Genomic DNA, 24689 nt, shown 5'->3' with positions numbered 1-24689 from the left:
AACGATAAAACTAAGAAGTGGGTCAGGGATTAACCATAATATAATTCAACACCAATTGGGTGGTCCCATCCGCAATTGGTTTGCACTCTGTTGTTCTCCAGAGGATTGTTGTATATCAACACAAGAATTTGACATGCGTAAAGATTTTAGTCACACTGAATCTAATTTCATTGTCACCTTCTTTTCTTTTGCTCTTTGAAGTTATGAGACATCACATTCCCGTTCATCAACTTACCAACAAAGATATTGTTTTAATGTCTGATAGGTTTAGTCTTAAGAGTATATTAATGTTTCTTTGATAAAATAATGTGTTGGGTAAAAAATAAAACTGTAAAATATTTTCCAGAAACAACATAGTTGCCTTTGTGCAGAAAACAATGGGAAATTGTAAAACAATATACCTTGTTTTGTTCATGTTATATATCTTTAGTAAACTATAAAACCAAAACTAATCCGAATTAGTTACTATTTTTTGGTTAAAGATCCATGTTCACACAAGCTACCACGAAAATAAACCATAAAATTATATTTAGAAATAAAAATAAACATAAACAACAATATAAAGAAAATGTACAGTGAAATCCAAGGAGAAACAAACAACAATCAATTAATAAATAACATCCATTCACAAATATGTTACCAGAATAAATTAATACAAACCTAAACTAAAATATGAATTATATACAATATGTTATCAGAAAAAAATTAATACAAATCTAAACTAAAACATGAATTATACACACACAAAAAACTCTTTTCAATGGTTTTGATTCTTTTAAGAATACTAAAATAATACATTAGAGAGTTTATGAATATCATTTAAGAAAATTAGAAGTTCTAATGATTTGTTGAAAAAAAAAAGTCCTAATGATTTATCTGCAATTACTTGTTAGGTCTATTTGAAAATATGATTGCAAAATTTCGAACCAATCACCAACAGTTTGTGGGATGAACTCTAAGTTCATGGAAAACAATAAACAAGTTCTGGTCAATCTATATTTATGAACAATAAATCAAATATATCCATAGAAAAAACTTAATAAAGAGGAACATGTATATCTAATATGGAAGCAACGAATTTTATATATAAAATTACAAACCAAACACAATGATGATAGCTCGATGACCAATCGCATAGAGAGTAAAACAGGGGTTAAAAAATTAAGATAGCTATGATGCATAGTAATATAGAACACAATAGAGAAAAAAATAGATATTTGACCGGTCAGCAATGAAGAGTCTCGATTGGAACAAACAATTAAAAAGTTAGTATGGAAGAACAACCAGCTAAACAAACGATATAATTTAAAGCAGATCGTGATATACAAAAGATGTATTCGTGAAAAATGGGTGGACTAGTTTTGTAAAAGTTGCTAGATCTTAGAAGACGTTTATTGTATTTAAAAAAAATATGTAGACGATACCGATATATATATATAGTAGGATATATGTTTTAGGGTTTAGAGTTTCGACGTCGGTGCTCTATTACCAGAATCGGTCGTTATGACCGAGAACAAAATTGCTGGCCCATGGAAAAACTCGCTGGCCCATTATTGAAGAAAAAAACCATGTCACATATATTAACACGTATGATTAGTGATCAACTAATGAGAATTAATTAAAACACCACATAATTTTTTTAATAATAACACATGGGACAATCATTGTGAAAACAATATATAAGATTTAGACGTCGCAAATAATAGTATAGATAGATACCAAGATCAATGGCTAAAAATCTATCGTTTCAAGAGAGCATATTAAAGAATAATATCACACATCCAAAAAAATTTTTTTTAATAATTTATAAAAAGATATGAGTCAGTCCAATCTATTCATTACCTATTGGTTTATATGGTTATAAACTATGAATGTGACTTGTAGTAATCATTAATTCTCTAGAATAAGTTATAAGCTACTCCAATTTAAAAGAGTAAAAATTACACATATAGCATGTGAAATTTAACATAAACTTGTCGATTTTGATTCGATCTCCAAGTTTTAAAATAGACTGATTTCCCAGAAGTAACTACGCGACTGTGTTTCGACCTCACATGGCATAGCATTGACTAATTTGTTATACATGGACTTACAACTATTTAATTTTGCAGATCTGACTTTGACGACTATTTAGTATTTTGCAATCGACCTCAAAACTACATCAAATGTTTTATAATTAGTTATAGGTTAGCCAGTCGACAGTATATCATTATATACATACGTACACCCCAAGTATAATAAAATTTTATGTTTGTTTTAGTTTTCTTCTCAAATATACTTGTTTTATGCGCATGAAACAAATAGTCTTTTCTTCTCGCTCCAAACATAAATAAACAACGCAAACACAATCTTAACAGTAGAATGAGTTTTCATATTTTACGATTACTCCGTGTTATTCTCCTCGCAATTTTCATCTTCCATGGCTCGTGTTATTCCGATGAAGGTACATTACTGTCTATTTTGCTATGAGTCGTATTGAAATGATATGTTCATTTCAATATTCATAAATTTTATTTTATCGTGAAGCTGGAAGTTATACATTTATGAAAGATGCAACACTAGCACCAACTCATGCTAGCTTCGACTACATAATCATCGGAGGAGGAACTTCAGGTTGTGCGTTAGCCGCAACGCTCTCTCAAAACGCAAACGTTTTGGTTCTTGAACGTGGCGGCTCACCCTACGACAATCCAACGGCCACGGACATCGGAAACTTCGCCAACACACTCTTAAACATCACACCGAACTCATGGTCGCAGCTTTTCATCTCGGAGGACGGCGTTTATAACACACGGCCGCGCGTCCTCGGTGGAGGTACGGTGCTAAACGCGGGATTCTACACACGCGCGAGCGGCCACTACGTGGAGGAAGCTGAGTGGGAGATGGAGGAAGTGGAAGCTGCTTACGAGTGGGTCGAGAAGAAACTTGTGTTCGAGCCACAAGTAATGGGATGGCAAACGGCGTTTAAAGATGGGCTTTTGGAGGCTGGTGTGAATCCGTACAATGGTTTTACGTACGACCATATATACGGGACGAAGATCGGCGGTACGATCTTGGACGGCGACGGTCATAGACACACGGCGGCGAATCTGTTAGAGTATGCTAATCCAAACAATATTGTTGTATACTTGCATGCTTCTGTCCATAAAATCTTCTTCACCACCACAACAGGTACTGATTATTCATATTCTACATCTTTTAACGACCAGTGTAAGTAATATCATTTTTAATGTTTTGATTTTCTAGCATATGATTAATCATCTAAAATGAGCAATAACTTTTCAGAAATAATATCTATTATATTAAAACAGAAACATTTTTAGTGCTTATTTTCAAACACTCCCAAATTTTTTTAAAATCTATTATATTAAAACAGAAGCACTTGTAGTCATTGCCTCCAAACACTCTCAAATTTTTTTTAAATTTTTTTAGTTTATATTAATATTAAATTCCGAAAATTAGGTATTAATTTAGATATTTTTAGATTCTCCTTAAATATACGTGATAATTAATTTAAAACATTTATTTATATTGATATTTAATTTTGAAAATGAGTTATTAATTTAGATATTTTTAAATTTTCTTAAATATGGTCATATTTAAATAATATTTCAAATTATTCAAGATTTTTCATAATTATACATAATTACGAAAATTTAGATTTAATGTAATTTAAAATTCAAAAAAAATTAAAAGAATTTATAGTTAAATTTTATTACAAAAATGTAGGTATTTATTTTAATTAATTTAGAATTCTTTAAATATAGTTAAATTTATTTAAAACTAGATTCTAACCTCGTGCGTCCGCACAGAAATTTTTTATTTTTTTCTTAATATAAATTATATTTATTTTTTTGTTTAGATATAAGTTATTTTGTTATTTATTTATTTTCTTAAATCAAGAATATTCATTTTTCAAATTTTCAAATATGAAAAAATAATAAGAATGAGATGTGTTAAGTTTTTCATCATCTTGGTGTCGAGCTATTTTTTTGCAGGACATTTTGTTATCATGTTTTAACTTTAAACTAGATTCTAACCCCGTGCATCCGCACGAGAATATTTTTTATTGTTTAACGAATTTTGTAATATAATTTGTGTTTATAAGTTTAGATATAATTATTTTTATAAATATATTTTTTAATAAGTGAAAATATTGATTTTTGTGTTTAGATATATTTTTATAGTATTAAAATTAATTATGATTATAAAAATATAATTTTAACCTGTCCGCTAATATTAATTCAAAATGAACTATTATAAAAAACATAATTCTAACTTTTCTGTTCATATTACCGTATAATATAAATATTTGTTAAAAAGTTTGAGATGTATTAACAGTATTATTTAGCATTATAGTTTTCTAAAATTTAATCAACGAAGGGAGTGTACAACTGGTTTTTCAAACCACATTTTAGTGTATGCAATAATTTTTGATTTTTAATGTTTTTATTTTGTATGAAAAATATATTTTCGATATACATGTATAATTCAAAAATAGTGATTTTAGTTACCAAAATATTTTTAAACCGGTTTTTATATATATTTTTAGTTCTATGAATTTTAATAAATATATTTTTAATATTTAAATTATACATTTGAATTTTACCTATTATTTTTTTATTAATTTGTAAATAAATCATAATCGTAAATAAATTATATAAGCAACATAAATATCATATCATTTACATTATTATAAATATTTTATATTTCAAATATGACCATTATTTTTCATATATGAATTTTTTTTTTTCAAAAATTCTACATATTTTTGATAAAAATATTTAATAGTATAGAAATTATTTAAATTAGAATCTTTAAATCAAATCTAAATTAATATCTGATTTATTATTTTTAATCAAATCAAATCAAATCTAAATTACCTATATTAAAGGAACTCTAAAAATATTTAAATTAATAACTAATTTTCGAAATTAAATATAAATAATTATTAAAATTATTTTTAAACACTTAAAAAAAAGGGCTTCTTGCACATATGACCTCAAAATTGAAGTCAAATGCAAATCTAACCTCTTTTTTCTCCCTCTTCAATATTAGCCAATTTCTCCCCACTTTCTCTCTAAAGCCACATATAATAACATAAATGCCATTATATTTATAATTATCGAATTTTTTAGGTAATTCGAAAAAGACATACCCATCCTAAGCTATTTTAAGTATTCACGAAAATGCAATCATCTTCAATTTCACCAACTACCATTACCAACCAAAATGGAAGCTCTTAATGCTTGTCCATCTGCACTTGAAGCTCTAAATACTTATTTGGCCGCTCAAACTTCATTCTATCTTCAAATTTCTATATGGTTTCATCTAAAAATCTCTTTCTTAGTCGACATTGATATGTTTGAATTCGCAAATCATATATTTTGTGAGATTCTTGGATAACCGAGTTCTGGGCTGGTTTCCTTTCCGTGCATCTTAAAAATTCTGAACTTCTGTCAAAGTTAATCGAGTTCAAATTGGAAGGAGGTAAACATCTAAATCTTTTCTTTAACATTGGGCTATGTTTCGCGAAAGTAGACTTCTTTTACAGTCTGCTAGTCAACGTAAAATGTTAGATTTGCAATTGACCTTTTGGTATTTTTTTGAAAGTAGACTTCTTTGTAAGTCTGCGAATTTTCATTTGAATACAAAAAAACAACGTTTAGACTTCTATTTCAGGCTGTCGAAAGCGAGAATAGTTTTGCATTTGACCGGAAAATATTATACTTTGACCTTTTCTGCAGACTTCGTGGAGATGTCTGAAAAAGATAAGTTTGACCTGAAAGGTTATTTTTGCATTTGACCAAGATGTTGACCACCTTTGACTGTTCGAGCAGACTTCTAAAGAAGTCAGCTACGATTTTAATTTATAGCAGACTTCTATTAATTTAATTCAGAATTGGTCAAATGCAAAAATAACCTCTCGGCAGACTTTAGAAGTCTGCTGTCAGCAGACTTCTGCTACGAAAGTCAAACTTTGGTCAATTGCAAAAATAACCTGCAGCAGACTTCGTTGGTAGTGTAGACTTCGTCAGCCGACTTCACATTAACAGAAGACTTCTTGCCTCGTACAGCAGACTTCTTTTAGCAGACTTCAAAAGAAGTCTGCTGTAAAAGTCAAACGTTTGGATAATTGCAGAAATAACCTTTTTCTTATGCAGACTTTATATAGAAGTCTACTACGAAAGTCAAACATTTGGTCAATTGCAAAAGTAACCCTGCCTTTTTGGCAGACTTCTTCGTGAAAGCAACCGGGTGGAGTTTTGCTGGAAGTCTGCATTTTTTTCATTTTTAAAAAGTACTTTTTTAAAACTTTTGTGTGATGAAATTTTTTTTTTAATTTTTATTCTTGTTTAGAAGGTATATTTCCTGTACTTGTATTAATTTTGTATGCTTATGTGTTATACATTAATAGTTATAATTTTTGTAGATTTGAACGGTAATTGGCACATATTAGCAGACTTCATAAGAAGTCTGCCACTGAAGTCTGCCTGTCGAAGGAGAATAACACAGCAGACAACACTTGAAGTCTGCCTAATTATTTTAGCAAAAAATTCGTTTTCGAATTAATGGTATATGCTAAAATAAATATATTGTTTGGACATGTTGATCTGCCTTTCTTGGTTCCATATACGTGAGTTTCACATTGATATGTGTTATAATTAGAAAGTGATGAATTTTCTTGAATGTTTAGACGTTTAGCCGATTATAGGAAAACACGGTTTATCTTGTGTGGTTTACCTTTTTTGCAGATGGCGGCTCAGTTGCCTGTTGTATTTGGAGAATGGGTTATGAGTGCTCAGTCGTGGCATTTTGAGGTGGATAATCGCAAAGGAGGGAGGTTGTTCTTCTTGAATGATGGTTGTACACATGGAGAACTCGTAGCTATGGCTCTAGATGATTACATGCTGGATGGAAATACGGACAGCGTGTCTATCACTTATGCATTGCCAGATTCAATGTTAGCAAACATGGCTCCGGATACCCCTCCTATGCATATTACTAATGATAGACAAGTACAGAACTTGATTGGGCTGAGTAAGACGAATGCTATACGTCTTTGTGTATCTAGTTGCAAGGACAATGATGGACGTACTGGTGGTGTTGATGCTGCTGATGGGTGTTCTGTTGAAGGTGGGAATCAAAATACTGAGGAAGGTGAAGATGAAAATGTCGATGAGTATGATGATGATGAGATAAACGAGGACATCAAAAACGATTCAGTAAAGGAGGAAGACAGTACTGACTCTGAGGGTCAGGACTCTGAGGATCAGGACTACAGCCAATATGGGAAAGTGAAGGATGAGGATTCAAATTCTGATTCAGAGGGTGAGGGTGAGTGGATTGAAGAACCGGTGAAGGCTCCTCAAAGAGGATATGAAAGAAATTGGGTTGACAAAATAAAAGTAAACGGAAGTTTTGCTACAAAAGACGACCTGATTTCTGAGATCAGGTTGACGGCTGTTATGTTGAAGTTTGCATTCAGAGTTGATAAGTCATCGACACGTCTGTTTGTTGCTAAATGTGCTGTTAAAGGATGCCAATGGAGAGTTAGAGCAGCTGTAAAGAACGAAGCAAAGACGTTTTGGGTCACTAAATATGTCAAAACTCATACCTGTTCAGTTTCAGATCGGTTGGCTCACCGAAAGCATACGACTCCAAGATACATTGGAAAGTTATTTATAGAGCGTGTGGGAATAATTGATGGGATTACTGCAGAACACATCAAAGATTCAATGCAGACGATATTTCAATTGAAAATAGACTACACAACTTCGTATAAAGCTTTGATGTATGCACAAGAATGTGTGAGGGGAAGCCCTGAGGCTGGATATAGCCGACTGCCTTCTTATTTGCGTCTGATCGCTGAAGCAAATCCGGGTACTATAACTGCCCTTGAACGCGACAGTCAGAATAGGTTCAAGTACCTATTCTTAGCCTTCAGAGCCTCCATAGCTGGTTTTCAATATCTCAGACGGGTCATTGTTGTCGATGGGTGTCATCTGACTGGAAAGTATGAAGGGACTCTGCTAGTGGCCACAGCACAAGATGGTAACTTCCAGATATTTCCACTAGCTTTTGGAATAGTGGACTCTGAGAATGATCACGCATGGGAATGGTTTTTTAGAAAATTGCGGGAGTGTTTTACAGACTAGTATCCATTGGTGATAGTTTCAGACCAGCATCATTCCATTAAGAATGCATGTGAAACTGTATTGCCATGGGTAACACGCGGTATATGCTATTATCATCTGCAACACAATATTGTCACTAAGTTTAAGGGGAAGCATCTTATGTACTTAGTCAAACGTGTTGCGTATGCATATACGATACATGATTTTAACCGTTATATGGACGAGATAAGGCATATAAAACCTGACCTTGCAACGTATCTGGAGGAGGCTGGCATTCAGTTGTGGTCAAGAGTTCACTTTCCAGGTGATAGATACAATATAAAGACGAGCAACATCGCAGAGTCTATCAACTCTGCTCTCAAACGGGCACGGGGATTTCCCATAGTATTCCTGTTGGAGTACTTACGGGCGAAGCTAACAAAGTGGTTTTGTAAAAGGCGGGAAGATGCTTTGAGTCTTCCAACCAACCATACTCGAGGAGTTGAATATTTGTTGGCAATTCGTTCACATTATGCTGATAAGTTGACGGTTGAAGGCATAGATGGTTGGCGATTCAATGTGAAAGGAGGATCACATAACTGTGTCGTTGATTTGGAACTTCGAAAGTGTGGTTGTGGCGTGTATGATATTGAGAAAATACCTTGCTCTCATGTTATAGCCGTTTCAGATGCAATGCATATGCATCTGGCCACTCTTGTATGCCCGACATACTCCAAAGATTACTTGTATGCAGCGTACTCGCATAATATATATCCTCCAAGCATTGCAATGAAAACCGATAAAACAACACAATGTCTACCTCCGGAGCTCCGACGTAAAAAAGGCAGGCAGAGGAAGTCAAGATGGCAAACTTGGCTGGAAATTTTGAGGCATAAGCAAAAGAAACCCCGTAAGATCCACAAGCAGTACAGTTGTTTGAAATATCACCAACCAGGACATACTAGACCGGATTGTGTAAGTGTTATGTTACCTCATACTTTAAGGGTTTAGGGTCGAAGTTAATTTCCTCTGTTTTTTTTTTTTTTGCAGACGTTGAAGTCAAGATAAAACCTTAAAACTATAATAGCAGACTTACACTGAAGACTACTACTAGAAGTCTTCTACCGTAGTCTGCACAAGAAGTCTGCTTCACCAGGTAAGGGAAACACTACTGAAATATGTCTGTTTAATGTCTATGTACGATCATTCTTAATTATTGTCATAAACTATGCGATATAATCAGCTATGATTAGGATAAACCATAGAGTACGTGAATTATCACAAAAGCCACACTAGTCTATTACAAGCGTTTAGCCTCCAAAACATACTACCACACCATTGTTCTAAATATTACTAAACAAACCAAAATTAGTTAGGAACATTACAGTTAAATAAGAGAACAACAATTCTGGCAGGTTAACCAAAAACTTCCAACCATACCACACCCAACGAGAGTCCTTTCTCTTTCATTACAGAATATACATAGTTGGACATATCACTTACCTTCGTATACGTCCAGCCATGGATACTCATACTTCTCTGTGCCGGTTACTCCTGTCTCGTCAAATATCTCAGCTGCCAGCTTGTCTCGGATGTTTTTAATGTTTGCATCGCACAAGGTTTTCGGAAATGGCATCCCTAGAGCATGGCATTCAAGGTACTTCAAGCAGTAAACGCCACAGTCACCGCTTTGTTTGTTTTGTGGGATCAAATGCCCCTTGATTCGCTCCCACGTGAATGGATCATAAGTCAGATTGATACGGTCTTCAGCAGGTGCACACTCACGGAGTATGTAGGGAACCAAGACGGTAATCGGAGTCACAGCAGCCTCAATCTGAATATCCGATGCATGAGTATTCGCATGGCTATCCCAAATGACAATATGCTTCATCGGAATCGAAATCCACATTGCGACCCAGTGATCATCAGTGATGTGTAACATCAAGTACAGGTCATCCACATCATACCCCCACGTCTTGTTACTAACGCAGTAGGTTGGAGCTGCGCCAGTGTAGTACTCGAATGAGCCAGCTGGAAGGAGCTTGCCTGAACCATCAGGGTTGGCGTGAGAGTCCACAAACTCCTTGTACTTGTACCTCCACATCGTTGCAAAGTAAGAGTCGAGGAATGTTATCCTGTCCGACCTAAACCACTCAGGATGCTTTGTAAATCGCAGCCTGAGTAGGTTAATCCCAGCTTCCATGTGCTGCATATTCAATGAAAACAATTATTCAAATTTCTTTCTCCTTCACCGACCGCATCAGGTTTTTGAAGGCCACTCTTCCCCAAGGGTAGTTCTCAAACGCTTCTAAATCCATCACAAGCCTTGCCAACCTAGCCCGAGTAGCTGAAGATGGCTTTCGTGCTTCAATGTAACTAGTATAAATGCTAAGGTATCCCAGCCTCAACCGATCCTCGGAAGACCACGACCCGCATTCCTTACAAGCTTCTATCAAATCTTCAGTGCTCGGACCCAACTCCTGATTGACTCCCAATCGCTCCCAGAAATCTTTCATCTCATCAGTTATCTCAACCACCGAATCCTCGAGGTTGTCCACGTACTCGCAATTCAAGCCAGTAATATGTTCGAACTCATTCAAAGAAAAGCGGATCGGGATTAGGCCTACGAGGCTCCAAATCTCAAATTTTTTCTTGCAAACTAGCTGCATGCCGAGAATGTAATGCACCAGTCTAGATGCCCAGCCAAAATCCAACTGACTGAACTTCAAGAACACTCCCAGTCTAGAGTTCAATATCTCTTCCCACTCATCTTGTGTGAGTGCTTCCTCGAGTGCAGTCATCAGCTTCGTCTCACTGCTATAGTAACCGATGCTTTTCAGCGGAGACGGCTCATCGCCTTTCGAGAAGAGACGCGGGGGGAACTCTGGGTTTTCCATTGGCTGTTCTGACGTCTGCAAAACGAAGTCCAATATTCAAGAAGTCTACTTATGAAGACTTCCGAAGAAGTCTGCACACGAAGTCAGCCAACTAAGTCTGCAATTGAAGTCTGTAGACCTAATAGTCTAATTAAAAAAGTTTCAAAAATCTAGCCGCCGACAAAGTTCTTTGAAAAAACACAACCCGTTTTGAACTCCGTTTTACGAGATGATACTTCCAAAATAGTTCGCCTAAACACTATACAAGTCCGTTTAATAAATAAAAAAAAGTACAGATATCTCTAATTCACAGCAACTAGAAACTTGGAAACGGGTATTCGATTTTTGTCCGACTTTGGAAATATCTACTCGGTGTTGTCCGATTTTTATAAAAACCGATGTAGAAACCCAAACGACTAGGAACTTGGAACCCGTAAAGATATTAATTTAAAAATTATAAGAAATTAGTACAGCCAAATACCTTTCCACGACCAACGGCAGAAATGAACAGACGGCGGAATAAACAGTTACGGACGGCGGCGACACCAGATCTAGAATAGAAAGCGAAGGAGATTAGGGTTTGTGAATTACACAGACGACTTCTATCCAAAAGAGAAGTCGGCATTAAATTCGACTTACCTTAAACGGTAAACGGATGTACAGTAAAAACCGGCGACAAGTTCCGAGAACTAAACCCAAACGACAGTATTTTTTTTTTTTTACCGATTTGTGTTAGTACAGTGTTCGTAGAAAGTCTTATATATGACCGTAGAAACCTATTTAACCGTCGTACCGGTTCAATAACCGTCGTACCATTTCAATAACCGTCGTACCAGTTAAATAACCGTCGTACCAGTTCAATGTGGTTTATTGATTTCGTTATTTAAAACGCAATTGGTTTAGCCAATTATAGCTGGTTTGCAATATAATTTTAAAACTGTCTGGTTTAGTTTATTCGACGTATTAAGTCTGCATATTAAGTCTGCTTAAGAAGTCTGCATATTAAGTCTGGTTAAAAAGTCTGTCTACGAAGTCTGCATATTAAGTCTGTTTAAGAAGTCTGTCTACGAAGTCTGCATGTGTTTTTTATTAATATCATATGAAAAGTAGTTTTAGAGATTGTATGTAGAGACCTTTAACTCACGGCCTGCATATGTACACAATACACAAAGTGCACATAGATTCTCCAGTATACGAACAATGTATATGCAACAGTAAACACTAACATTAATCACCATAGAAGTCAAATACATATGTTTTATCCAAACTAGTCTACTTAAAGGTTACACAAGTCTCTTGGTTTAGTATTCTACATCCCAACGCATTAAAACACAAGAGATTACTGCAAAAATAACTAAAAAAACACAAAGTAGGATATCAGAACCTCGATTAGCAAGTGCTTCTTTCACTCCAAAAATTTCACTCTGAATGAACCCTATGAACTCCTCGATCTCGCTAATGGTCTTCTCGGTTGCAGCAAGGCGATCCTCCAATGCATACAGCCGATTCTCATATGATTGCGGAAGGGCTGTTCAGTTGTCATGGAACATGCTTTCGCTCTGCTTGTCAATTCGTATTTGAAGAATGGTCAGCTGCTCTTCAATGGCTAGATCCCACCATTTGGAGATGTGACCCGGTTTATCCTACACATATGACAAACGAAAACTTCAGTTATACTCGATGAATAACATTTTAAAACTATACACATATTGAGAAAAACCTCATTAAAACTATACACATTCGCCTAATATATCAGGGCAACTATAGAACTTCCTGCCAAACGTCTCTGGAGCTGTAGACTCTTCCAATCTACATCGAAGGCCGCAATAGCATTGTTGAGGTATCCCAAAGTCTCCATCAGCTTTGGCACACCCGCTGTCATAGCTTGCTTTGGAAGATGAGCTGTTGGTGTAGCTTATCGGCATTACTCTGTAGAGATCAAGCAAACAAACTTGGAAGTTAACAAACAAAAAACTAAAACAGATACGACCACATAATAACTTTGCAGCTAATAACAAAACAACAAAAACAAGCTTTCCAAAAAAATATTTCTTACTCGCTAAACAACAAAATAACAAAAAAGGTAAATCTTGAAATAAAGAAAAAATTGAAATATTTTTACTTACTTGCTCACGGAATCTGTGGAAAAAGTATTTTTACTTAGATCTGTTAAAAAACAGTAAAGCAAAAGGACAAAAGAACAAAAGAACAATTTTAAAGGACAAACCAGTAAACAATAAGATACGGACTAAACAGAGAATGTAATGGCGAATAACTCACAGATCTGGAGAGATAACTAAGAACGATGAAGACGCCGGCTGAGATCTGCAGCAACAATATATGTAGTGATATATATGAAACAACATATGCATCAGAAACAGAAAAGAAGAGATGGGGAGCGCCGGGAAAGGCTTACTGCGAGAGAGAGTCGCGGCGAGAGAGACCAGAGTGCAGCGCCGTTTTACAGTGATCTAGGTTTTTTTATTTATGGTAACGACTGGTAAGTTTCTTTATATACTATGTTAAAAATTCCGGTTAGGTTAATTATTCTGGTTTGACTAGACTTCGATCCGTAGTCTGCTGAGCAGACTGATAAAGAAGTCTGCAGCCCTAGTTTAAAACTTTTCACTTTTTATGTTTATCCTAGATGGTTAAAAATGATTCATATTTATTAAATTATAATTTTTCTAGATCATACTTGTTGACATTTGATTTATAGAAACAAACTTCAGTTTACATTATTTTTATATAATTTTTAAATTTAAAAATAAGATTTAATAATATAGTAGACTTCTTTATCAGTCTGCTGAGCAGACTTCATTAGTATTGGCAGACTTCGAAGGGTTATAATCGTAATTGAGACATCCGTTTTATTGTTTACTCATGTAGGAGATAATGGTAATTTCTCTACCCCTCTGACCTATTTTTGCAATAGGTTGAATTTGGGGTATACTTTTGCATTTGGAATCAAATTGTGGCCTATTTTTAGCAATTCCCCCTAAAAAAATTAGGAGTGTTTGGAAACAAGTACTAAATGTGCTTTTATTTTAATATAATAGATAATACAGATTTGTATATTATTAGAATTAGAATATGAGTTAATTAAATATATTTGGATCTAATGTAAATTATAAACTTTGTTATTATGTAAATTTAATTATGTGATTTTAATTATATGAATTTACATATAAATAATCTGTATATCTATGAATTGGCTAATATATCCCTTTATTTGCCTTAAATTATTTTTTAATATCTTACATGTTTTTAAAAACTAACTTCTATAAGAATGTAATTATAAATGCATAACCCTAACATGCTCTATTTATAATATAAAAATATTTGCTAACATTGAAAATGATTTAATTAAAGCAGATTAGTGTTATGCATTTATAAAAATGATTTAAGGCAACTAAACGAATAGATTAGCTAATTCATAGATATATAGATTATTTATATATAAATTCACATAATTAAAATCACATAATTAAATTTTATAATTAAAATTACATAATAACAAAGTTTATAATTAATATTAAACCTAAATATATTTAATTAACTCATATTCTAATTCTACTAATATAAAAATTTATACTATTTAAAGTTAAAACATGATAACAAAATGTCCTGCAAAAAAATAGCTCGACACCAGGATGATGAAATACTTAACACATCTCATTTTTATTATTTTTTCATATTTGAAAAATTGAAAAATAAATATTCTTGATGTAAGAAAATAAATAAATAATAAAAACAACTTATATCTAAACAAAAGCATAAATACAAATTATATTAGGAAAAAAACAAAAAATTTCTGTGTGGATGCACGGGTTAGAATCTAGTTTGTTTTTAAAATACAAAACATTCAAATGATTGGGTTCGTGAGTTTCCAAGATCGGTCGACAACCCTTCTTTGACTTTATATAACTATGTACAGTATATAACTAATCAACATTTTGCTATCTTTAAAGTTTTTATTCGGTTTAGCTTGTTTTATTTGAAGTTGTTTTTCACCAATTAATGTTTTCCAAAAGTAAAAATATGAAAAATCAGTAATTACTATTTTAAACATACAATTTGATATACGTACTGTATGATTTAGTTTAAATAAGATATTATTTGTTTCATTTTCTTGAAATAAAATAAAGACTAAAAGGTTATACATAATAATATGACATAACAAAAAAAAAAACAGGTAGCCAGCGACCAAAGGCAAACGAAGTGATATTTCAAGATGCGAATGGAGTGTTCCACAAGGTAGAACTAGCAAGCCACACAATGAAATTGAACGAAGTAATCTTGTCCGCTGGAGCCATGGGCAGCCCGCATCTGTTGATGCTGAGCGGCGTGGGTCCTAAGGCTCATCTTGCGGCTCACGGGGTTAAACATATGGTCTTAGATCACCCAATGGTTGGGCAAGGAATGGGTGATAATCCCATGAATCTCGTCTTTGTTCCTTCTCCTATGCCCGTAGAAATGTCCCTCGTACAAGTTGTTGGGATCACAAAGTTTGATAGTTACATTGAAGGTGGAAGTAACGTGAGTATCTCTTATGATTTGACCCGTAGGTTCTTCGACGGTGTTTTGGATCTTTTCAACGAGGTATAATAACATCAATACATTTAAAGGTTATTATAACGTACTATACTATATGTTATTAATATTTAACTATAACGCATTATTATGCAGACAAGCCGTACTACATCTAGGAAAATCCTGACTCAATCCATTGCCAAACTTTTAAAATCCTTGGATCTTGGATTTAAAGTGGCGATAAATGCGAATGGTATGGTCCAAAAAGTCACGGGACCGGCCTCTAGAGGTTACATGGAGCTCCAGAACACGAATCCAGACGATAACCCTTCAGTGACATTCAATTACTATCAAGAACCAGAAGACTTGAACAAGTGTGTTGAAGGGCTTAACACCATTATTAAAGTGATAGACTCGAAGGCCTTCTCCAAGTACAAATACCCAGGTGTGACTGGACGTGAGCTGCTCAATCATATGCTGACCCTTCCCACTAATCTGAGGCCGAGGCATGTGACCTCAACGTTCAACTTGAAGCAGTTTTGTATCGACACTGTGATGACTATGTATCATTACCATGGAGGTTGTCAAGTTGGAAGAGTGGTCGACAAGAATTACAAAGTTTTAGGCATTGATGCTTTAAGGGTTATAGATGGATCCACGTTTCTCAAGTCCCCAGGGACTAATCCTCAAGCCACAGTTATGATGCTCGGAAGGTAAGTGCAAAAACCAAATGATCAATTAATCTACAACATGTTTAAGGTGTATTAGACCATGTTTATCGCAAAAATTTCTGATGGGTACTTAATTAATATTTAATTAATAAAAGAAGAGAAGAGAAAAAAATAAGAGAGATGAATCAGAGGAGAGATGAATCAGAGGAGAGATAATCGAATGAGTGAAGTAAGAAAGAAGAGAGAAAAAGTTTGTTTTTGGATGCTTATATTTTTGTCCAATTTTTATTTATTTTAAATCCAAATAATATTAAGTACTACCTGCGATAAACATGGTTAATATGATTGTTTGTGTGCTATCTGTAGGTACGTGGGGCTAAAAATTCTTCGAGAGAGGGCTGCTTTTCGCCGAAACTAGGAAAAAGTATTTTTAAAACGAGATCATGTGCTAAAACAATTTTTTCATTGGATTATTGTTTCGCATCGTACAAAGAAAGGTATTGTAATCAATAATATAATGACTTTTAAGTTCTTACCCATTTCTTTTTTTCTATGGAACAAATTCCTCTATTGATGTTGGTTTATTAATTGTCTTCTTAACTCAGATATTTCTTAGTTACTTTTTTTTGTTAAATATGATCTGAAGCTACATTGTTAGGTAAAGTTGGTGCCTCTCATCTGTTTTAAAAGGAACATTTAAAGATTTAGACTCCATATGTTTCAAAATATAAGTCAGGTTTTTCACACATATAAAAAAAACTATTTAATTTTTAATTTTACCTCTTATTAATCTACTATTTATTTTGTTACACTAATTAATTAGCTAAAGGAATAGGAATAAAAATAGATTTTTTAAATTATTTGTATTGAAATTCAAGAATATTTATATTTTGAAATGATCTTAAAATGACTTATATTTTGAAACGGAAGGAGCATTAGTTTAAATATTTACTAACCCTTTTTGTCAACAATAATCACTGACTATTTTAAAGTGTCCTTTTTGCTAAACCTACTTTTTAAAGTGTCCTTATAATTCTCGCTATCATATGTTTTTTCATAAGATGTAAATCTGATTAAATAAAAATTTAACGTCAACATTTTTATATAATTTTTAATAGAGATACATACGATATTCTAGAAAATTCAAGATGTTCGTATGTGATCCATACTTTTTTTTTTTGCTATGAATGTAAATATCATTAAAATGAATTAAAGTTTAGGTGTTACAAAGTAAAAGCCTATTTATAATTGGTCCCTTGGCAAAACAGGATAAAAAACAAGGAAGCAATTTGAGTTAGGAAAGATTCAGTGCTCAATTGCTCTTGTGTTATCGCAGCCAAAGAGTCATCAGGTGGTTGAACCTCTTCAGGTTCCTCAGTACCCACACACCCATACTTTTATTGGTAAAAGCCGTATAGCCATACTTGATCCATATATTTTACGTTTTCTTAGATTCACTAAAATTTCCACCTAAATTATAGATGTACTTGTATTCACACTTCTTATGTGCTATTTATAGCTTTAGGCCACAAATCCGAACAAGATTAGCTAAACTGAAACGAAAACAGAATCCCAATTGAAAAGAAAACAAAGCGGACAAAAAAAAAACTAATATAAACACGAAAACATAATATAAGTCACGAAAGGAAGAAGAGCACTTAACGTTTGCGTCGGTTTTGTGTTGTTCAAGATGTGAAGTTCTGATGTGAAATTCTGATGTGAAGTGCTTTTTATTAGTTTCCGGAGTTTAGTGCATAATTCAGTGCAAAAAATCGTTTGGTTATACGAAAAAACCCATAAACTGGGGAACTAACCAAATCTAAACAAGAGGGTCATACTTCATCTTAGTATATAAAGCGCATTAAACGTTTAAGTCTTGATCTTTTCTTTAACCAAAAAGAAAAGCAAGTCTTTATCTTTTTCTCCACAAGATTTAATAAAAAAAAAAACAAATATATTTGTACGCTGTAATGGATTTTCATATTTTCCCTTTTATTCTTGTCACAATTTTCATATCATATGGCTCCTGTTATTCCCATAAAGGTACAGTCTTAACCTCAAGGAGACAAGGACCATAACCATATCCATGTCTAATGACAAGATCAATAACATTTGAACTGTTAGATTATTGTTACTACGAATTTCAAAATCTTATGAACTTTTTTATACGTATAAACAGGGTTGCACGGATACATGAAGGATGCAACTTCAGCACCAACTTATGCTCGCTTCGATTACATAGTCATCGGAGGAGGAACCTCAGGTTGTTCATTAGCCGCAACGCTCTCTCAAAACGCAAACGTTCTGGTTCTGGAACGCGGCGGCTCTCCCTACGACAATCCAACGGCCACGGACATGGAAAACTTCGCCAACACACTCTTAAACGTCACACCAAACTCATGGTCGCAGACTTTCATCTCCGAGGACGGCGTTTACAACACACGTGCGCGCGTCCTCGGGGGCGACTCGGTGCTCAACGCTGGATTTTACTCACGTGCGGAAAATTCTTACGTGGAGGAAGCTGAGTGGGAAAAGGAGGAAGTGGAAGCTGCTTACGAGTGGGTCGAGAGGAAACTTGTGTTCGAGCCACAAGTAATGGGATGGCAATCGGCGTTGAGAGATGGGCTTTTGGAGGCTGGTGTGTTACCTTACAACGGTTTCACGTTGGATCATATCGTTGGGACAAAGATCGGTGGTACAATCTTTGACCCTGCTGGTCATAGACACTCGGCGGCAGATTTGTTGGAGTATGCTAATCCAGAGAAGCTTGTTGTTTACATGCATGCTCTTGTTCACAAAATCCTCTTCACTAAAGGTATTTCATTGATCTGCACTTTTTTTTTTGTTCATAACTTATATATATATACTTTGGTCCTTGGAGATGAAAACTCATGTTTTGGACAGGAGACCAAATACCTAAGGCGTACGGAGTGGTCTATCAAGACACGGATGGAGTGTTTCACAAGGCAGAGCTGGCGAGAAACACAATGAATGAAGTGATTTTGTGTGCCGGTGCCCTTGGGAGCCCTCAGCTGTTGATGCTGAGTGGTGTGGGTCCTAAGGCTCATCTTGAGGCCCACGGGATTCATCCCGTGGTGCTAGATCATCCCATGGTTGGACAAGGGATGGGCGATAATCCGATGAACAGCGTTGTGGTTCCTTCTCCTCAACTTGTAGATCTGTCCCTTGTAGAGGTCGTTGGGATCACCAAGTTTCATAGTTTCATTGAAGGTTTTAGTGGCTTGAGTCTCTCTTATAACTTGACCCGTAGGTTCTTTGATGGTACTTTGAACCTTCTCCACGAGGTACAATATAAGTTACATTGAAGGTTTTTTTTTTTAAGGTTATTATCTAAGATCATGAGACTATATGTTTTTTACTTGTGACGCATTGTGCAGTCAAGCCTCTCCACCCAATCAATCACAAACTTTTTCAAATCCATTGATCTTCGATTGAACGTTATGGAAAATCATGGTGTGATCATGAATAAAGTGGATGGTCCAGTCTCGAGAGGTCACTTAGAACTCCGGAACATGAATCCAGATGATAACCCTTCTGTGACATTCAACTACTACAAAGAGCCAGAAGATCTGAAGGTATGTGTTAAAGGACTTAAAACCGTTATCAAAGTGATAAACTCAAATGCATTCTCCAAGTACAAGTACCCAAATGCGACCGGACGCGAGCTGCTCAATCTCATGCTGAGCCTTCCCATCAATCTGAGGCCTAGGCACAAGACCGCAATGTTTAACTTGACGCAGTTTTGCATCGACACAGTGGTGACTATTTGGCATTACCATGGAGGTTGCCAAATTGGAAGAGTGGTCGACAATAATTACAAAGTCTTTGGCATTGATGCCTTAAGAGTCATCGATGGATCCACGTTTCTCAAGTCTCCGGGAACTAATCCCCAAGCCACGGTCATGATGCTCGGAAGGTGAAACGCAGAAACCAGACTATTAATATATACATACATGTTATAGACTTAATTATAAGACATGATTGTGCGAGTGTTATGTGTAGGTACATGGGGCAGAAGATTCTTCGCGAGAGAAATGCTTCCGGTGAAAAGAATCAAGATGATTCGATCATTAAAGATGGGACCAACATGTGGTCTTCGTCATCCAAATAAAAGAGTGATTATTGTCTAGTTGATGTTGTCGAATATTAGTTATCTTTCTAACTAAGATATTAGTAATCATCTTGTTCATTAATATCATGTGAAGTTATATTGTTAGGTAATGAACTAATGATGGTGCCTTTCTTCGGCTCAAGAGGAACCATCAATTAAATACTTTAATCGGTTTCATTTTGGGTTTTCCTCTTTGATTAGTTTGTTTGTACACTGTATCAAGTTTCAAATTACGTTTCTATATAAAATTTTCGTGTTAATTCAATATTTTATTTTCAAACATTTCATTGAAGTAAATTTCAAATAAAGCACAAAAAAATTTTAAAAAACATATAATACAAGTATAAAATATATAGTAAATACATAATTAATCCATTAACGTATAGACTCCGATTAATCATAAGGATAGACAAAATTCATCTGAATTTCAAAGATTCCACCATTATTATACATAAAAGAAACAGAACATGGACCGATGTACACATTCAGACTATCTTAGTTCATCATACATTAATTCAAACAATTCCAAGTTCAAGATTTGTTTAATTTTAGCATATATATATATCAAAGTAAAAATATCATGCTTCTTCATCCTTTTTTCGGAAAGTCGCCCTCTCTCGAAGAATCTTCTGGCCCATATACCTACAAATAAAACTCGGAAACAGTCATTTCCTAATCAAATGTTCAACATGTTTTTGATAATTTTTTTGTACTCAATTTGTTTATGCATGCATTTACCTTCCCAGCATCATGACCGTAGCTTGCGGATTAGTCCCCGGGGACTTAAGAAATGTTGATCCATCAATAACCCTCAAAGAATTAATACCTAAAACTCTGTAATTCTTGTCAACTACTCTTCCAACTTGGCAACCTCCATGGTAATGCCAAATAGTCATCACAGTGTCAATGCAAAACTGCTTTAAGTTAAACACCGAGGCTACATGCCTTGGCCTTAGATTGGTGGGAACGCTAAGTATAAGATCGAGCAGGCCATGTATGGTCGCGTCCGGGTACTTGAATTTGGAAAATGCCTTTGAGTTAATCACTTTAATAATGGTGCTAATCCCTTCAACACATTTCTCTAGATCCTCTGGCTCTTGATAGTAGTTGAATCTCACTGAAGGGTTATCATTAGGGTTTGTGTTCCTAAGCTCCAAGTGACCTCTTGAGACCGGTCCCGCGACTTTCTGGAGGATCAAACCGGCTTTTGTGGTCGCATTCAGTAATGGATCAATGGACTTGAAAAAATCTGTGATTGATTGAGTCGAGAGTGTTGGTGTTGTAGATGTAGTAGTACGGCTTGTCTGCATCTTAAACAACGAAAAAAACCAAAAAAAAAATATTAACATATAGTTTCAATAAATAAATAATAAAGTCATAGTAACGTTTAATACCTCGTTGAGATAATTCAAAACACCATCAAAAAAATTACGAGTCCAACTATAAGAGAAGATTACGCCGCTTGCTCCTTCGATGTAACTTTCAAACTTTGTGATCCCAACGACTTGTATTAGAGAAACCTCCACAGGGGTTGGAGAAGGAATAAAGATAGCATTCATAGGATTATCTCCCATCCCTTGCCCAACCATTGGATGATCTAAGACCACCGGACTGATCCCGTGAGTCGCGAGATGAGCCATAGGACCCACGCCGCTCAGCATCAGCAGCTGCGGGCTCCCGATGGCGCCTGCGGACAAAATCACTTCGTTCATTGCGTTTTTCGCCAGCTCTGCCTTGTGTAACACTCCATTTGCGTCTTGAAATATCACTCCGTATGCTTTTGGCCTAGGTCTTCCTGTCCAAAACATAGGTTCTATATCTTAAGTAGATGTGGATATATAAACCAAACCAGACATAATCCAAACCATCCTGTTAATTTAACTGTGCAAAAACCTTAAACATCATGTATTTTGAAACGGAGGGATGCTATTTTCTTTAGTTTTGTTAAGCCGTGCTATGTTTCTTTTATAACCGATCATTCAAACTGAATTATAATTGTTTTATGTTTGGTTTAGTATTTATAATAAAACCCTATAAAACCAATCGAACCAAAACTAAACCATAAACCAAATTGCTTCACGTTATTCCAAAGAATATAAAAACAAAACAAGTGTACAATACCTTTTGTTGTGAAGAGGATCTTGTGAACAGAAGCATGCAAATAGACAGAAATAGTGTCCGGATTAGCATACTCCAACAGATTCGCCGCCGTGTGTCTATGACCGGCACGGTCAAAGATCGTACCGCCGATCTTGGTCCCATATATATGATCGTAAGTGAAGCCGTTGTAAGGAAACTCTCCAGCCTCCAAAAGCCCATCTTTCAACGCCGTTTGCCATCCCATCACCGGCGGTTGAAACGCTACTTTCTTCTCTACCCACTCGTAAGCAGCTTCAACTTCGTCACTATTCCACTCAGCTTCCTTCACGTACTCTTCTCCCGCACGTGTGTAGAAACCCGCGTTTAGCACCGAGCCGCCGCCGAGGACGCGCGCACGTGTGTTGTAAACGCCGTCCTCGGAGACAAAAAGCTGCGACCACGATTTTGGTGATGTGTTTGAGAGAGTGGTCGCGAAGTTTCCGATATCTGTCGCCGCCGGGTTATCGTAAGGCGAGCCGCCGCGTTCAAGAAGCAAAACGGTAGCGTTTTGAGATAGCGTTGCGGCTAAGGAGCAGCCTGAGGTTCCTCCTCCGATGATTATGTAATCGAACCGAGCAAACATTGGTGCGAATGTTGCATCTTTCATAAAACTATAATATCCAGCTTCACGAAAACACAAAAAAAAAATCACTAAATTAATACTATAATTCCAAATATGTATCGTCACGTACTGGGTGATACGTAAAGAAACAAATAAATTTTTGTACCTTGGTCTGGAAAACACGAGCCATGGGAGATGAATGTTACGATGAGAGTTAGGCGAAATAGCCAAAATATTTGAAAACTCATTATGGTGAAAGATTGTGTTTAGGGTTCTTTAAATTTAGATATCAGAGCAAAAAAATGAGTAGGTTTGATGCGGTTTATATAATAAGATGAAACATGTGAGCCTCTTTTCGTTCATCTTTATGGAGAGGAAGCTTTGATGGTTCACCAACACTTATTTATTGACCATACATTCAATTCATACAAAGATTTTAGGTTATAGTCTTGGTATTATAATTAAAGAAGGGATTTTCTTGTTTCTCGTATTACTAATTATTTGAATCTTTGCAATTATTGTTTTTGTCAATCGTAATACAGCTAAACTAATAGTCACAACAAATGAAATGGTGATTGACTAGTAATTTTAATCTACATGTCAAAGTTATAAGTAGTTCATTTATAATATTAGAACAAAGTAGTTACACAACAATTGTAATTTTTGTTTATTTTTAATAATTTACATGCAAAGATCTTCTCGCAACTACCTAGTTATAATATCGAGATGCATAAATAGATGTATAACAGCTTTTGCATTTAATTTAGAGCAATAGACGTTCGAGAACTTTGATAGTTATTACGTTTTCTAATTCAGTTGTTCTATTACTAGCGTGTTTTTTTTGTCTGATACATCATTTAGACTTTGTAATACTACAGTCAGTAACCATCAAAGTTTTAATAGTAAACTAGATTCTAGCACCGACACTAGAATTTTTCATTTTTATTTCTAATATAATTTTTTTAATAGAATTTCATTTTATTATTTATTTCTTTTTAAATCAAGAATTTTATCGTCATATTTTAACTTTAAATAGTATAAATTTCTATATTAGTAGAATAAGTATATGAGTTAATTAATTATATATTGGTCTAATGTTAATTATGAACTTTGTTATTATATAAATTTAGATTTACACATAAACAATCTACATATCTATGAATTGGCTAAACGGTCCGTTTAATTATCTTAAATTATTTTTAATATTTTACATGTTTTGAAAAACTAATCTGAATAAGACTGTAATTATAAATGCATAACTCTAACTTTCTCCATCATATTATTTGTATAATATAAATATTCATCAATATTGAATATTTTATACTTTAAACCGATTGATTATGATAAAATACAATAAAATATTCATTTACCATTTGTGTTATTATAAAAATTTTATTTAAATTAAAAATTTTAAATTAAATCTAACATGTGTTCAAAGAATTCTCAAGTAACTAAAATTATTATCTAAATTTTCGTAATAAATTGATTTATAATTTTTAAAATTTTAAATTAAATTGAATCTTAATTTTTGTAATTAAAATGAATTAAAAAAATTTGAATAATTTGATATTTAAATTAAATATAACCTATATTTAAATTAAATATAACATATATTTAAGGAAATATAACAATATATAAATAATAACCAATTTTTGAAAT

The 24689-nt window shown here is 34.4% G+C and overlaps 3 protein-coding genes across 3 annotated transcripts; 2 read left to right on the top strand and 1 right to left on the bottom strand.

Annotated features, from left to right (window-relative positions):
• Positions 1-2361: 2361 nt before the first annotated feature.
• Positions 2362-16243, top strand: LOC18016412 (protein HOTHEAD). The gene is made up of 4 exons (XM_006401822.2): positions 2362-2443; positions 2527-3171; positions 15189-15595; positions 15683-16243. The coding sequence occupies exons 1-4, from the start codon at positions 2362-2364 to the stop codon at positions 16241-16243; spliced, it is 1695 nt and encodes a 564-aa protein (XP_006401885.2).
• Positions 16244-18097: 1854 nt separating this feature from the next.
• Positions 18098-20587, top strand: LOC18016411 (protein HOTHEAD). Its single transcript, XM_006401821.2, has 5 exons — positions 18098-18240; positions 18377-19012; positions 19102-19502; positions 19596-20134; positions 20221-20587. The coding sequence occupies exons 1-5, from the start codon at positions 18168-18170 to the stop codon at positions 20327-20329; spliced, it is 1758 nt and encodes a 585-aa protein (XP_006401884.2). The 5' UTR covers positions 18098-18167; the 3' UTR covers positions 20330-20587.
• A 121-nt stretch (positions 20588-20708) lies between these two features.
• LOC18016410 (protein HOTHEAD) lies at positions 20709-23345 on the bottom strand. Its single transcript, XM_006401820.2, has 5 exons — positions 23197-23345; positions 22451-23092; positions 21724-22124; positions 21068-21639; positions 20709-20971 (listed from the first exon to the last, which is right to left on the bottom strand). Exons 1-5 carry the CDS (start codon positions 23276-23278, stop codon positions 20908-20910), a joined length of 1761 nt encoding a protein of 586 aa, XP_006401883.1. The 5' UTR covers positions 23279-23345; the 3' UTR covers positions 20709-20907.
• Between the last annotated feature and the right edge of the window lie 1344 nt (positions 23346-24689).

The sequence above is a fragment of the Eutrema salsugineum genome, unplaced genomic scaffold (assembly GCF_000478725.1).
Source record: "Eutrema salsugineum unplaced genomic scaffold, Eutsalg1_0 scaffold_2, whole genome shotgun sequence".
NCBI classification, from domain to species: domain Eukaryota; kingdom Viridiplantae; phylum Streptophyta; class Magnoliopsida; order Brassicales; family Brassicaceae; genus Eutrema; species Eutrema salsugineum.
The sequence above is the reverse complement of the archived record's forward strand: the minus strand, read 5'-3'. Positions and strand labels throughout refer to the sequence as shown.

Bases quoted from the DNA above. Each gene is read 5' to 3' on its own strand.
- LOC18016412 (XM_006401822.2), top strand. From the start codon at position 2,362: ATGAGTTTTCATATTTTACGATTACTCCGTGTTATTCTCCTCGCAATT. The intron at 2,444-2,526 runs GTACATTACTGT...TTTATCGTGAAG, and splicing joins CTCGTGTTATTCCGATGAAG to CTGGAAGTTATACATTTATG. The intron at 3,172-15,188 runs GTACTGATTATT...AAAAAAAAACAG, and splicing joins CTTCTTCACCACCACAACAG to GTAGCCAGCGACCAAAGGCA.
- LOC18016411 (XM_006401821.2), top strand. From the start codon at position 18,168: ATGGATTTTCATATTTTCCCTTTTATTCTTGTCACAATTTTCATATCA. The intron at 18,241-18,376 runs GTACAGTCTTAA...ACGTATAAACAG, and splicing joins CTCCTGTTATTCCCATAAAG to GGTTGCACGGATACATGAAG. The intron at 19,503-19,595 runs GTACAATATAAG...CGCATTGTGCAG, and splicing joins CTTTGAACCTTCTCCACGAG to TCAAGCCTCTCCACCCAATC.
- LOC18016410 (XM_006401820.2), bottom strand. From the start codon at position 23,278: ATGAGTTTTCAAATATTTTGGCTATTTCGCCTAACTCTCATCGTAACA. The intron at 21,640-21,723 runs GTATTAAACGTT...TCGTTGTTTAAG, and splicing joins TTTTGAATTATCTCAACGAG to ATGCAGACAAGCCGTACTAC. The intron at 20,972-21,067 runs GTAAATGCATGC...TTTTATTTGTAG, and splicing joins ACGGTCATGATGCTGGGAAG to GTATATGGGCCAGAAGATTC.